The 12,688-nt window shown below is 35.4% G+C and overlaps 1 protein-coding gene across 8 annotated transcripts in view; it reads left to right on the top strand.

Moving 5' to 3' along the window:
* The window catches only part of NAA35 (N-alpha-acetyltransferase 35, NatC auxiliary subunit), a 107,724-nt gene that overhangs the window by 85,038 nt on the left and 9,998 nt on the right, over positions 1-12,688 (top strand). For all 8 annotated transcript variants that reach the window (XM_038526912.1, XM_038526919.1, XM_038526916.1 and 5 more), the window contains 3 exons: positions 9,090-9,156; positions 10,613-10,711; positions 11,273-11,451. In XM_038526912.1, coding sequence (XP_038382840.1) covers positions 9,090-9,156; positions 10,613-10,711; positions 11,273-11,451 — 345 coding nt within the window. The remainder of the gene's footprint in view (positions 1-9,089; positions 9,157-10,612; positions 10,712-11,272; positions 11,452-12,688) is intronic.

Raw genomic sequence — 12,688 nt, 5'->3', positions numbered from 1 at the left:
TGAGTAGAGCTTTTCCAAAGGGGAGGAAAGAAAGGTGTTATTATTCCTCAGCAAAAAAAAAACCCCAGCATGTCTGAAGACATGGGCATATGAATTATATGTTTTAAGAAGAGTTAATGGTTCGGCATTCAATTTGTTGAATAAATCATGCCACATCTCACATAAAACTTTTTCCTCTCTTGAGTTTCTCAGAAGCAGATCCTGTGACCATTCATATAACCTTAGAAAGTGTTCCAGGAAAAAGCAGCAGGGTTGTGGGCAAGTGGGACATGAAAAGGAAGAAAACCACACAGAGATATACTTCATGGAAAGTAACTTTGGTTGGGTCCTGCCAGGGAGCTGTGGAGACAGTGTGGGTTGTACTCAGAGTTGTCCTTGTCAGAGATAAAACAAGGAAGGCCTGAGAATTTATCCACAAACAAATCAGTTAAGGACTACCCCTGGGGGGAGGTAAACTCCCAGGCATTCAGTGTTTGTTATATTCCCTATTTCATTCACAGTAAAAGCCAAAGTTCTTATGATTGATCCTAGGAGGCCCCATATGCTCTGGTCTAGACTCTTGTCCTGATACCTCTCTGGCTTCATCATCTCTTACCCCTCTCTGCTTATCTCTGCTTCAGCCACTTTGTCCTCCTTAGTATTCTGGGAACATGCAGGCCAGGCCGGCTCTCATCCTACAGCCTTTACATAGAGTCTGGGGTGGAGGGCATTTTACTTGGAAATACCCAGGACTGACCCCCCTCACCACCTTCAAGTCTGTTAACTTCACCTCAGTGAGGACTGCTTTGGTTAAACTATTTAAAGAGTGCAGCCTCCATGCTGCCTCAGCCCATCACTGCCTTTCTCTCTCCTGTAATGACTGTCTCCTTACATACTATACTGCATAATTTACTTCACTACGTTTATGTCTGTATGTACCATACAAGTCTTCATTATATTTATTTCTTATTTCCCTCTCTACCTTCTCCTCCCATTCCCATTAGAATATAAACTCCAGAAGGTCAGGGCAGGTAGATCTAGCTTTTTGTTCACTAACGTACCATAGGTGCTTAGAACAGTGTCTACAATATGAGCTAGTCCAGCACACTATAAATCTTTGTTGAATGAGAGAATAAGTAAATGGGAGTTGGATGGTTACAATAGTTTGGAGTTAGGCTGGAGAATTTTGAGTGGTCTGGTAAAATTTGGTCTTTATAGTCTGTGGAAGTGCCCAGGTTTTTAGGAGGGAATTGGCATAGTATAGTATGCATTTTTTCATAGGAAACAAACTGGTAGTGATAATGGGGACAAAGTGGTGAGCTAGGTTAATTCGGCACTATAGGCAAGAAATGATGAAGGATTAAACCTTGAGAATATAAAGGAGAGGACAGATTGGAGGAGCATTGCAGAGGTAAAATTAATAGGATGTGGCAACTGATTCAGCAGAGGAAGGAGAGGAATAAGAAGGTAACTAAGTTGCTTTAAAAATAAACCCAGAAGTTGGTTATATAAATAATATATGGTCATGTCTGAAAATTTAGACCACATAAAATACAAAAAAGAATAAAATTCTAGTGAAATCTTACCTCTGAGATAACTGCATTTTGATGACAATCACTGTAAATGTCTTTATGATACACAGCTATATGATACACCTATGACTTTAAATAAATGTGATTACATTAAAAAGGCTGTTTTTATCATGAACTTTTAGTTATTTTTTGTGGATTGCTTGTTTAAAATAAAAGTTTTGGGGTATCTAGGTGGGTCAGTTTGTTAAGCCTTTGGCTCAGGTCTTGGTCTCAGGTCAGGCTCCCTGCTCAGCGGGGAGCCTGTTCTTCCTTCTCCCTCTGCCCCTGCCCCATGCTTGTGTTCTTTCTTCTCTTTCTCAAATAAATAAATCAGATTTTTAAAAAATAAAAATTTTAGTCTTGTTTAAAAATTTTATCAGAATGCCTGGGTGGCTCAGCGGTTGAGCCTTTAAAGGCGGACGCCTTTAGCTGAGGGTGTGATCCTGATCCGGAGATCAGGTCCCGCATCAGGCTCCCTACAAGGAGCCTGCTTTCTCTCCCTCTGCCTGTGTCTCTGCCTCTCTCTCTGTGTCTCTCATGAATAAATAAAATCTTAAAAAAAATTTTCCACTCAAAAATAAATAAATCATGAATTTATGTTTCAGATTTCCTGATGTAGATCTAATTAACTCTTTTTAAATAGCTGCCAAATATAATATGAATGTATTCTATGGATTGAGGTTACTGGGTGGAGGTATGTGTATTTTTAATAGATATTATCAGATTACATTCAGAAAGATTATAGCAATTTTTATTCCTATTAACAATACATGAGAGTGTACATTCCCTATATCCTGACCAGCAGTAGGTGTTATCATTGTTTTGAATTTTTTCCATTGTGGTTGGCGGGGAGCAATATTTCATTGTTACTTTAATGTAAACATTTAATACAATATTTATTGTACATTTAGAAGTACTTTTCTATGAATTGTTTTTATCTTTTGCCTATTGACTTTTGGTAAGTGGTTCACTTTTTTTGGAGAATTTATATGAATTCCTTTAACATTATGAGTATATAATACACATTGCTATATAGTATTGCTCTTGATAATATACAGGAACTTACAAAATTATATTATTTTTCAATTCCTTTATCTATGATCAGCATTGCAGCTTTTTTTTCCCTTAAGCTTTCTTTTGCATCAAAATTTTTGCTTTCTGTAAGGTAGTTTTTTCTACTTTATTCTGTCCTATATAACTTGTAGGTTTCTTGTTTAAGGTAAATCTCCCCAGTCCACAGGTTATGCCTTTAGTCACATATATATTTTTCCAAAGATTTTTATTTTATTCTTGTTCATTTAAGATTTAAGTCTTCTGAATTCTTTTCCTATAAATGGTATGAAGATAGAAGTTCAACTTGATTTCCTTTTAGGTAGATAGCCAGTTGGGTGAACATCACTTACAATATAAACTGTCGTTTCCTACTGGATTAAAAGACCATCTTTATTTTACTTGAAAATCCTTTGTGTTTTGGGATTTATTTCAGATCTAATAATGATGTTTTTTATTGTGGCTTTGTCTTAAATTTTAATATGTTAAGACATGTTCTCTGGCAGCATTCTTTTTCAGGATTTTATTGGCTCTTCCCTGGTTAACCCTTTATCGGATGTGTGGTTTGCAAGTATTTTCTTCTGTAGGTTGCCTTTTCATGGTGAGCAGAAGCTTTTCCCTTTGACGTAATCCCACTGTTTATTTTTGCACTCATTGCCTTTGCTTTTGGTCCAAAACCAAAAAATCAGTGCTGCTAGCATCAGTGTGAAGAAGCTTATCACCTACACTTTATTCTGATACACAGTTTCAGGTTTTACATACAGAAGTGTTATGTTCTTAATACATTTGAGTCCATTTCTGTGTATGGTGTAAGAAAAGGGTCCAGTGTAATTCTTTGACATGTGGCTATCATTACCAGTATTATTTATTGAAGAGACTGTCTTTTTTTCTCCATTGTGTATTTTTGGCTTTTTTGTCAAAAATCAAATGATTGTGCATGCTTTTTCCCCCCTAGGCTCTCTATTCTGTTTTATTGATCTATGTCTCTTTTTATGCCAATACCATTCTGTTTTGATTACTGGAGCTTTTGTAGGATAGTTTGAAATCAGGGAGTGCGATACACTCCTTTGTTCTTTCTCCAGATGCTTTGGGTATTCAGGGTGTTCTGTGGTTCCATATAAACTTTAGGATTCTTTTCTCTATATGTGTAAAATGTGCTATTTGAATTTCATTAAGGATTGCATTGACTCCATAGATCACTTTGGGTAACATGGACATTTTAACAATATTCTTCCAACCCATAAGCACAGAATATCTTTCCATTTATTTATGTCTTCAGTTTCTTTAGTCAGTGTCTTACAGTTTTTCATTTATAGATCTTTCACCTCCTTGCTTAAATTATTCCTAAGTATTTTATTCTTTTTCGTGCTATTATAAATGACATTGTTTTCTTAATTTCTCTGATAGTTACTATTGTTGTATAGAAGTGCAATAGATTTTTGTACCCTGCAACTTTACGAAATTTATTAGTTCTGACAGTTTTTTTGTGAAATCTTTAGGTTTTTTACAGATGTAATCTGCAAATGGAGAAAGTTAAAAGTTATTTTAAAATTTATAATTAAAGGGCAGCCCGGGCGGCTCAGCGGTTTAGCCCGGCTTCGGCCCGGGGCGTGATCCTGGAGACCTGGGATCGAATCCCACGTCGGGCTCCCTGCATGGAGCCGACTTCTCCCTCTGCCTGCGTCTCTGCCTCTCTCTCTCTCTCTCTCTCTCTCTCTCTCTCTCTTTCTGTCTCTCATGAATGAATAAATAAAATCTTTTAAAAAATAAATTTATAATATATCAAATACTCAGATGTATAAACTGACAGCTACCTATACTACCATCCACTTTAAGCAATATTTTTATTTGTTTTTTATAAATTCCCCTTTTGGAGAATTGATAAAATTTTATCAGTTCCTTATGTAATAAATATAGTAAATTATAGTAAATTAGTACCTGTTATTGCTAGGCACCTTTCTGGGTTCTAGGGAAAAGGAGGACACACCTGCTAACAAGGAGCTTCCCATCTAGTGGGAGAGACTGAGCAGTAGACAAATACATAATACAAGGTCATAAGTGCTTTGTAAAAAGATAAAAAGATAGATGGTTCTCTTAGCTGTGATAGTTGGAAGACCTATTGCAAGTGGTGATACATGTGAGTGAACTGAGGGAGTGAGCCACACAGAATCCGGGGCGGGGTTGCTTCCTAACAGCAACATCTGAAAGTCCCAAGTAGCGTTGAACTTAAGTATCAAGGAACAGCTAATTTTAATGAATTAAATTATTAGAGGTAACATCTAAATCAGCAGTGAAGCTTTTTTGTCTTGAGACCTCTTTATATTTTAAAAGTTATTAAAGACCTAGATGGGTTTTGTTTATATAGGGTCATGGGTATTGCCACCTACTGTTTTGGAAATTAAAACAATACTTTAAAAAAATTACTAATTGTTTTAAAGTTACAGACCCATAATAACATTTTTATGGAAAATAACTGTTTTTAAGAAAAATTAGTGATATAAGTGGCAGTTTTACATTTTTGCAAATCTGTTTTCTGTCTTAATAGAAGATAACTGGATTATTTTGACCTGCTTTCAATCCGTTGTAATATCACACAGCATGTACTCTGGAAACAACCACTAGACACTTGTGAGAGAATGAGTGCGAAAAGCAAATAACATCTTAATATGATTGTGAAAATAGTTTTGACCTGGTGCTCCCCGGGAAGCATCCCAAGGTCATCATCTCCACCAGGGGAACCTGGGCCACATTTGGAGAACAGCAGCCTGCAATTTCAAATCATCCTCCCCCACCCCATCCTTTTCTCTCACTCTGGTCCTAGAGGTGACCACAGTACCACAGTTGTCTCACTTTTATAAATGCTTTTATACTTCACCCAAATATGTTTCTGAAAATAATACATTCATTTATTAGACTTCACATAAATGTCCCACTGTATGTATCCTTTTCAACATGATTTTTTCATTCAACTTTAGGGTTTTGAAATCACCTAATTTGATCCATGCAGACTTACTTCATTCATTAAAATTCACACTTTGAACATGTTTTGTTGTTTCTCTATAGTTGGACATTTAATTTGTTTCTAATTTATTACTGTTGAAACAGTGCTGAGGGTGCCTGGATCACTCAGTTGGTTGGGCATCTGTTTAATTTCTCCTCAGGTGGGGCCTGCTTGGGATTCACTTTCCCTCTCTCTCTCTCTGCCCTTCCCCCCACCCCTGCTTGTGCACTCTCTTTTCTCTCTCAAAAAAACACAGTGGTGCTATAGTGAACTTCTTTGAATATGTCTCCTTGTGCACATAGGCTGTATATACTTAGAACTGAAATTAATTGCTGATCATACAGCATGTGCATCTTCAACTTTACTAGTTTTGCCGAATTGCTTTCTAAAATAATTAAACCAGTTTGTATGCCAGAAAACGTGTATAAGAATTTTAGTTTTCCCAGACTTTGTTTGGGCTTTGTCATTATCACACTTTGGAATTTTTGACAATGATGTATGTGAAATAGTGTTTATATCTAATTTGCATTTTTTTCCTTTTGTATTTAACAATCTTTCTTTAGTACTTTTATTATTACCCATTTAGCTATTTTTTTTTATTTTTTATTTATTTATGATAGTCACACAGAGAGAGAGAGAGAGGCAGAGACACAGAGGGAGAAGCAGGCTCCATGCACCGGGAGCCCAATGTGGGATTCGATCCCGGGTCTCCAGGATCACGCCCTGGGCCAAAGACAGGCGCTAAACCGCTGCGCCACCCAGGGATCCCTCCCATTTAGCTTTAATTATAGTTCAACTTACACTGTTTTAGGATTCCATATTTGCAAATCTTGCTTACTTGGTAAAATGTATTTGTAATCCTCCAATCAGTATTTGTTCCATTCTCGCAGAATTCTCAGATGTGTGCAGAGCAGCAAAAAATTTTTGAGTCACCCAGTGTTGAACAAGGCAACTCTACTTTCTTTTTTTCAGTTGGTACACTGTAAACAGCTCCCTTAGGTGCCATGTTCTTCACACTTTTGTGCTTTTGAAACTATTTCATAGTTTCAGATGGCCTCCATGTATAATGAATGATGTGCTGTCTAGGATTCCTCAGCACAAGAAGACTGTGGCATGCCTTTCAGAGAGAATATGTATGTTAGATAAGTTAACTCAGACCTGAGTTTATTAATGAATCATCAATAGACATTACATAAGGCATCTTTTTTTTTTCTTAATTCATGAGAGACACGGAAGGAGACAGAGACATAGGCAGAGAGAGAAGCAGGCTCCTCACAGGGAGCCAGATGTGAGACTTGATCCCTGGACCCTGGGATCACAACCTGAGCTGAAGGCAGATGCTCAGCCACTGAGCCACCCAAGCGTCCCTACATGAGGCATCTTAAAACACTTACGTAGTGATCAGTTGATGAAAATGGTGTCACCAGAAGCTGGCAGGAACCTAACCCTGTATTTCACTTTAGCGGCAGTGTTAACATATCGTCTAATTCAGTGTCTGTAGCAGCTTTAAAGAACAAGTATCGTGAATATGGAGAATTGGCTGCATGTATAACAAAGTTCATTGCATGATAGTCTCTAAATGTTATTCCACTTTTTTTAAGTTTTTATTTTATTTTAGAGAGAGAGAGAGTGCAAGAGCATTGGGAGGGGCAAAGGGAGAGGGAAAGAATTTCAAGTAAACTCCTACATGCCTGAAGCCCAGAGCAGGGCTCAGTCTCACAACCCTGAGATCATGACCTGAAGCTGAAACCAAGAGTTGGATGCTTAACCAACTGAGCCACCCAAGTGCCCCTGTTACTACAACTGTTTTTAAAATTCTGGTATTACAGGGGCAGCCTAGGTGGCTCAGTGGTTTAGTGCTGCCTTCAGCCCAGGGCCTGATCCTAGAGACCCGGGATCAAGTCCCACATTGGGCTCCCTATGTGGAGCCTGTTTCTCCCTCTGCCTGTGTCTCTGCTTCTTTCTCTCTGTGTGTGTCTTTCTCATGAATAAATAAATAAAATCTTAAAAAAAAAAATCTGGTATTACAGATAAGAAATGGGATCCTGGGGGGGGAGGGGAAGAAATGTGATCCTGATCTGATTCTTTTTTTCCTTTTTAAGTGATTTGGGACTTTCTTCTAGAAGATTGTAAAATCTCTTTTCTTTCTTTCTTTTCCTTTTTCTTTTCTTTTCTCTCTTTTTTTTTTTTTTTTTTTTTGGAGTTTAAGAGCTTTATCAGAATGTACATGTATGATTTTCAGCAATCCTGTTAGAAACTCAGTCATTAAAGCCTCAGGTCTTGCAATCAATAATTATCTTTTATTCTTTATTATTTTTCATTTAATTCCTGTTTCACCTCTATCTTTTTTTTTTAGAACCCCTCATATACTAAGTCTTCTAGATCTCTTCTCCATATTCTTTATGATATTTATCATTTATATTTATATGTATTTAATATTTATCTCTTGTTATTTTTGCCATGATGTGAGAAAGTTCTTCCTCTTGACCTTCAAGGCTATTAGTGAGTGTCTTTCATCCATTGAACTTTTAAATTTGGAAGTCCTAACTTTTGGGTCCAGAAAGTCTTTTTTAAGAGCTTTATTTTAATGACCTTAAATCATATTTTTATCTTGGAGTTAAAGATATAATAGACCTTCCAGCACTTCTCTTTTGCCACCACCTGTTCCAGGTGTTCTGCTCTTTCTTTCTCCTGGATGCTGTGTGCACTGTCATTTTATGTTGCATGATTATGGCTCTCTTTATTTTTGAGGCTCTGGTCAGATTGTTCAGTTATGGCAAACACTGAGGAGTAGCAAGTTGTCTGCCTCTGTCAGTGCTCCAGGAGAAAGTCTTTGCTTTTTCCCATCTTAGGTGCAAAGGCCTACAGACCTTACATGTCAGGGATAGATAAAAACAATCTTCCATTTCTTCAGCCCCTGTAGTTCCTCCAGGGGTAAGCACATCCTCCCAGACTGCTCAAAGAGGGCTTCAGTCAAGAAATGATGTTATTAACTGAGATAAGGAACACCACAGGAACCACTTCATAAGGATAGAAGATGAGGTACCAGAAATGTAAAGGGGATCATTTTGGCCAGTGGTTGGAAATGTGGATACATCTTGGAAAAAAATAGAATGATTCTGTATAGTATTTTCTTTGTAGTGACTATTATGAGCACAGTCCATGAGGGTGTCAGTTGTAGAAAAATAAGTAACATTGTAGTAGGGTCATGAAAAAGTGGCACTTTGGAGTATTTTTCTCTTGTTAATTTGATCTTGGATGCAACTCTTCAGTTCCAAATATAGAACTGAAAAATTGGAAATCTTATACATTTGTGTAACTAATAGTGTAATAGTGAAATGTTTCTTAATCTAATGCTAGTTTTTAATTCAGTAATGTATTTGATTTCCATTTTCTTTTTCCCACCTTGTCTATACGTAGTACCTGTGGTAATCACTGCTGCTTTTTGTAGTCCAAATAGTTTGATTTTAATGAGTATTATCTTACAGGTGCTGCCTATATAATAATCACCAGGCTAAGGACTGTATTGACTCCTTTGTTACTCACTGTGTTCGGGTAAGAAATACAGTTTGGATCATTGTGATGGATACTTTAAAATTTATGGGGTGTAATTCCTTCCGTAGCATTAATTTGTTTTTTTCTTTTTCCATCTAACATTTCTTACTTATTTTCATTGAATAAATAAAAAACTTAACATTCCCAGATACCTTATCTTTGTACGACTTTAATGAATAGAATTATAGTAAAATTAAAATTGTTAATGTCAAAGAGATCACAATTTTTTTTCAAATCTCAGGTAATTAGGAAAAAATACAAATCTTGTAGTGAATTAAATTAATCATAAATCATTCTTATTTAATTATATAAACATTTCTCTTAGAGAACTGAAGCAGTCAGTTTGGGGGCCTAATTCCAGTTACTAAATAAATACATATTTTATATATATATATTGGAAATATATATATATTGGAAATGTGGAGATATAGATGTAGATATATATGAAGGCAGCTTGGGATGGTGAAAGGAGGAGAACTAAAGGGCCAGATTCCAAATTTATCATTAATATTTTATGATTGTCAGGCAGATCACTTACAGTTTCTATAAACTTCTCAGTCTTTGAAAAATGAGGTGTTAATACTGCACCGTTACTTCTTAGAGGGTATTGATCAAGTGAGATAATATCTGTCAAACTGTAAATTTAAAATTATTCTTCTAATTCATATTTCTTAAATCAGAGCATCCTACCATTCATTGTGTATTGTCTGATTAATGAAGTATTACAATATTTTATGATGTTGAATAGAAACCTTGCAGTTTCTAAAGAATGATGTTTGAACTGTATAGGTCCACTTATACACAGTTTTTCTTAGATATAATGCTGTACTATAAATGTATTTTCTCTTTCTTAACATTTTCTTAATATTTTCTTTTCTCTATTTTATTTATTGTAAGTATATAAAACATACAACATACAAAATAGGAGTTAATTGTGTATATTATCAGTAAGGCTTCCAGTCAGCAATAGGCTATTAATAGTTTTTGGAGAATGAAAAGTTATACATGAAGTTTTGACTATTTGGGGTATAGGTACCCCTATCCCTTGTGTTATTCATGGGTCAATCGTATTAGCTGTTATTTAAGCCTTGTAATTATTCTGGTGAATGTAAGCGGCATAGAAGTGTCACCTTTGAACATTGGCTAATAGCTTGAGATAAGCAGAAAAGAAACTATTCTCTTGAAATTGTGGAAATATCTAAAGATTGAAGTAAGATATTTTTGCCATATGAAAACAAGTTTCATATGTAACAGCCACTTTCTTTTGGCTACTGATAAATTCTCATGTTGAGTTTCCTTTAAAAGAAATACCTATGTAAGAAATATGCATAGTCCTTATTCTTACATCCACAATATTTTTCCCCCTTAAACTAGATTTTGAAAACTTGGAATGTTAATATTCTTTAGTGTCAAGTAATTTTACACTGACTGTTAACAAATTGTATGTGTATTGCAGCCCTTCTGTAGTCTTATTCAGATCCATGGACATAATAGGGCTCGACAGAGAGATAAGCTTGGGCATATTCTTGAGGAATTTGCTACCTTGCAGGATGAGGTAAGAGCCAATAAGTTTCCTTCCCTTCTAAAAATTAAGATATTCTTATATCTTGATCAGATTTTTTAAAACAATTCTTTAGATGATATTTTGACTAATTTTTCAGTGTGATGAATTTATTTTTAACTTTAATAGTTTCACTTATCAAAGAAAGAGTTTACAAAAAGAGAACAATAATCCAAACAGAAATAAATTATGTCTTTGATAATCAAAATGAATTATAAAATATGGGCAGAGCTATAGTTTTACAGCAAGTTCACATTCTAATAAAAATCTTAATTTGTAAGCAGCAGTATTGATAACATAACTAAAGACCTGAAGTCAATATTTTGTATTTTTGTTTTATAAAATGTCTTTTTAGTTTAAGGAGTGTTACATAAACGTTACCCATCATGAAATGAGAACTTTAAACCTAACCAAAAATGTTTTGAAAGTATGACTTCTTTAGGTGACAAGCTTTACATTTTCTGCTTAAATGCTATTTTCAGCTGGTTTTTTTTTTTTTTAATTCTCTCATTACCTTGAAAAAAATGTCAATGTTATGACATTTTATTCTGATAGGCAGAGAAGGTTGATGCAGCCCTTCACACTATGCTGTTGAAACAGGAACCTCAGAGGCAACATTTGGCCTGTTTAGGTACCTGGGTCCTTTATCATAACCTTCGAATTATGATCCAGTATCTTCTGAGTGGCTTTGAATTGGAACTCTACAGCATGCATGAGTACTACTACATATATTGGTAAGAGTACAACGTGAGTTAAAATTAGCAGTGGGTAGAGTAGATAAGATCTGAGAGAGCATCTTTAGAACAGAATATAATTTCAGAATACTTTTTCACTTAATGTATTTTAACTTTACTTGTGGGACAGTTGAAAAATATCTATTTAAAAACTAGAGCCAGATCGTCTTGAACATCTTTAAGTGCCATAACATCATACAAATACGCTTTTTCCAGCCATTGAATTTTTAAAGATTAATGAAAGTGGCTGCAAAGTAAATGGATTAGTTGAAGAGCTTTTGTCTGTTTCTAGAGAGAAAACTTAAGATACAGTTGGTCCTGAATCAGTGACACTAGGTGCTAGCTATGGAGTGTACTTAACTGAATTAGAGTTCAAAATCTGAGCCAGATCTTTCCTCTGAGAAGAAATCGTGGCTAAGATTATCACTGGGGGCATAACTGGTGGAAACTGCCACCCTGGGGATTTATTTTAGGAGCTTTGAAGGAATTGTAAGAGATCACCATCCTCAACCAATAGTTCTTCACTTTCACTTGAAGATGAAATGAAGAAATCTAGTAAGAGGATGTTTGGAAATACTTAGGCATCGGAAAGCTGCCATAGAAAGAAAATAAATTAAGAGCTATTGGATCTTTTTCTTAGTCTGGCCAAGTATGGTGGTAATTTATTAAAATAAGAATAACCAGTTGCTCATGACAAACAGCTTAGTACATTAGATCTCAATATTATAGTTCATCTTTTTAACTCCTGTTTGGATTATTTAACACAGTAAATTAAGATATTATATATTCCTTGGTGTCACCACTATGAAGGAGAGTAATTCTCTTCCACACTGACATGATTTTGTTATCATGGCTGCTTGGGCTCCTCATATGTAACTCTTGGCTGTGAAACTTGAATTTGAACATGAATTAATGTAATAGAATAATATTGTTTGATATACTCTACAATATTATGTAGATAACAACTCTTACCAATAGATAGCTGTTTGGCATATGTTTTGTTATTAATTCACAGTAGACACAGTAGTCAAACCAGACATTTTGTAGGGGAACATGCTCAGTTTCTTTCTCTGAAGTTTGAGGCAGCTAACAGGAAGCTTTTGTGCTCTTGATTCCTCAAAATAAAAATTTTATATGCTTTTTGGCACAAGGAATGGGGCTCTTAATTCAGCAAATAAATGATACGTAAACACTCCATTAGAAATGTATCTGCATGTTTGAGCAGATTCATTTCCAT

The sequence above is a fragment of the Canis lupus genome, chromosome 1, assembly GCF_011100685.1.
Source record: "Canis lupus familiaris isolate Mischka breed German Shepherd chromosome 1, alternate assembly UU_Cfam_GSD_1.0, whole genome shotgun sequence".
Classification (NCBI taxonomy): domain Eukaryota; kingdom Metazoa; phylum Chordata; class Mammalia; order Carnivora; family Canidae; genus Canis; species Canis lupus.
This window is presented reverse-complemented; position numbering and strand designations above follow the sequence as displayed.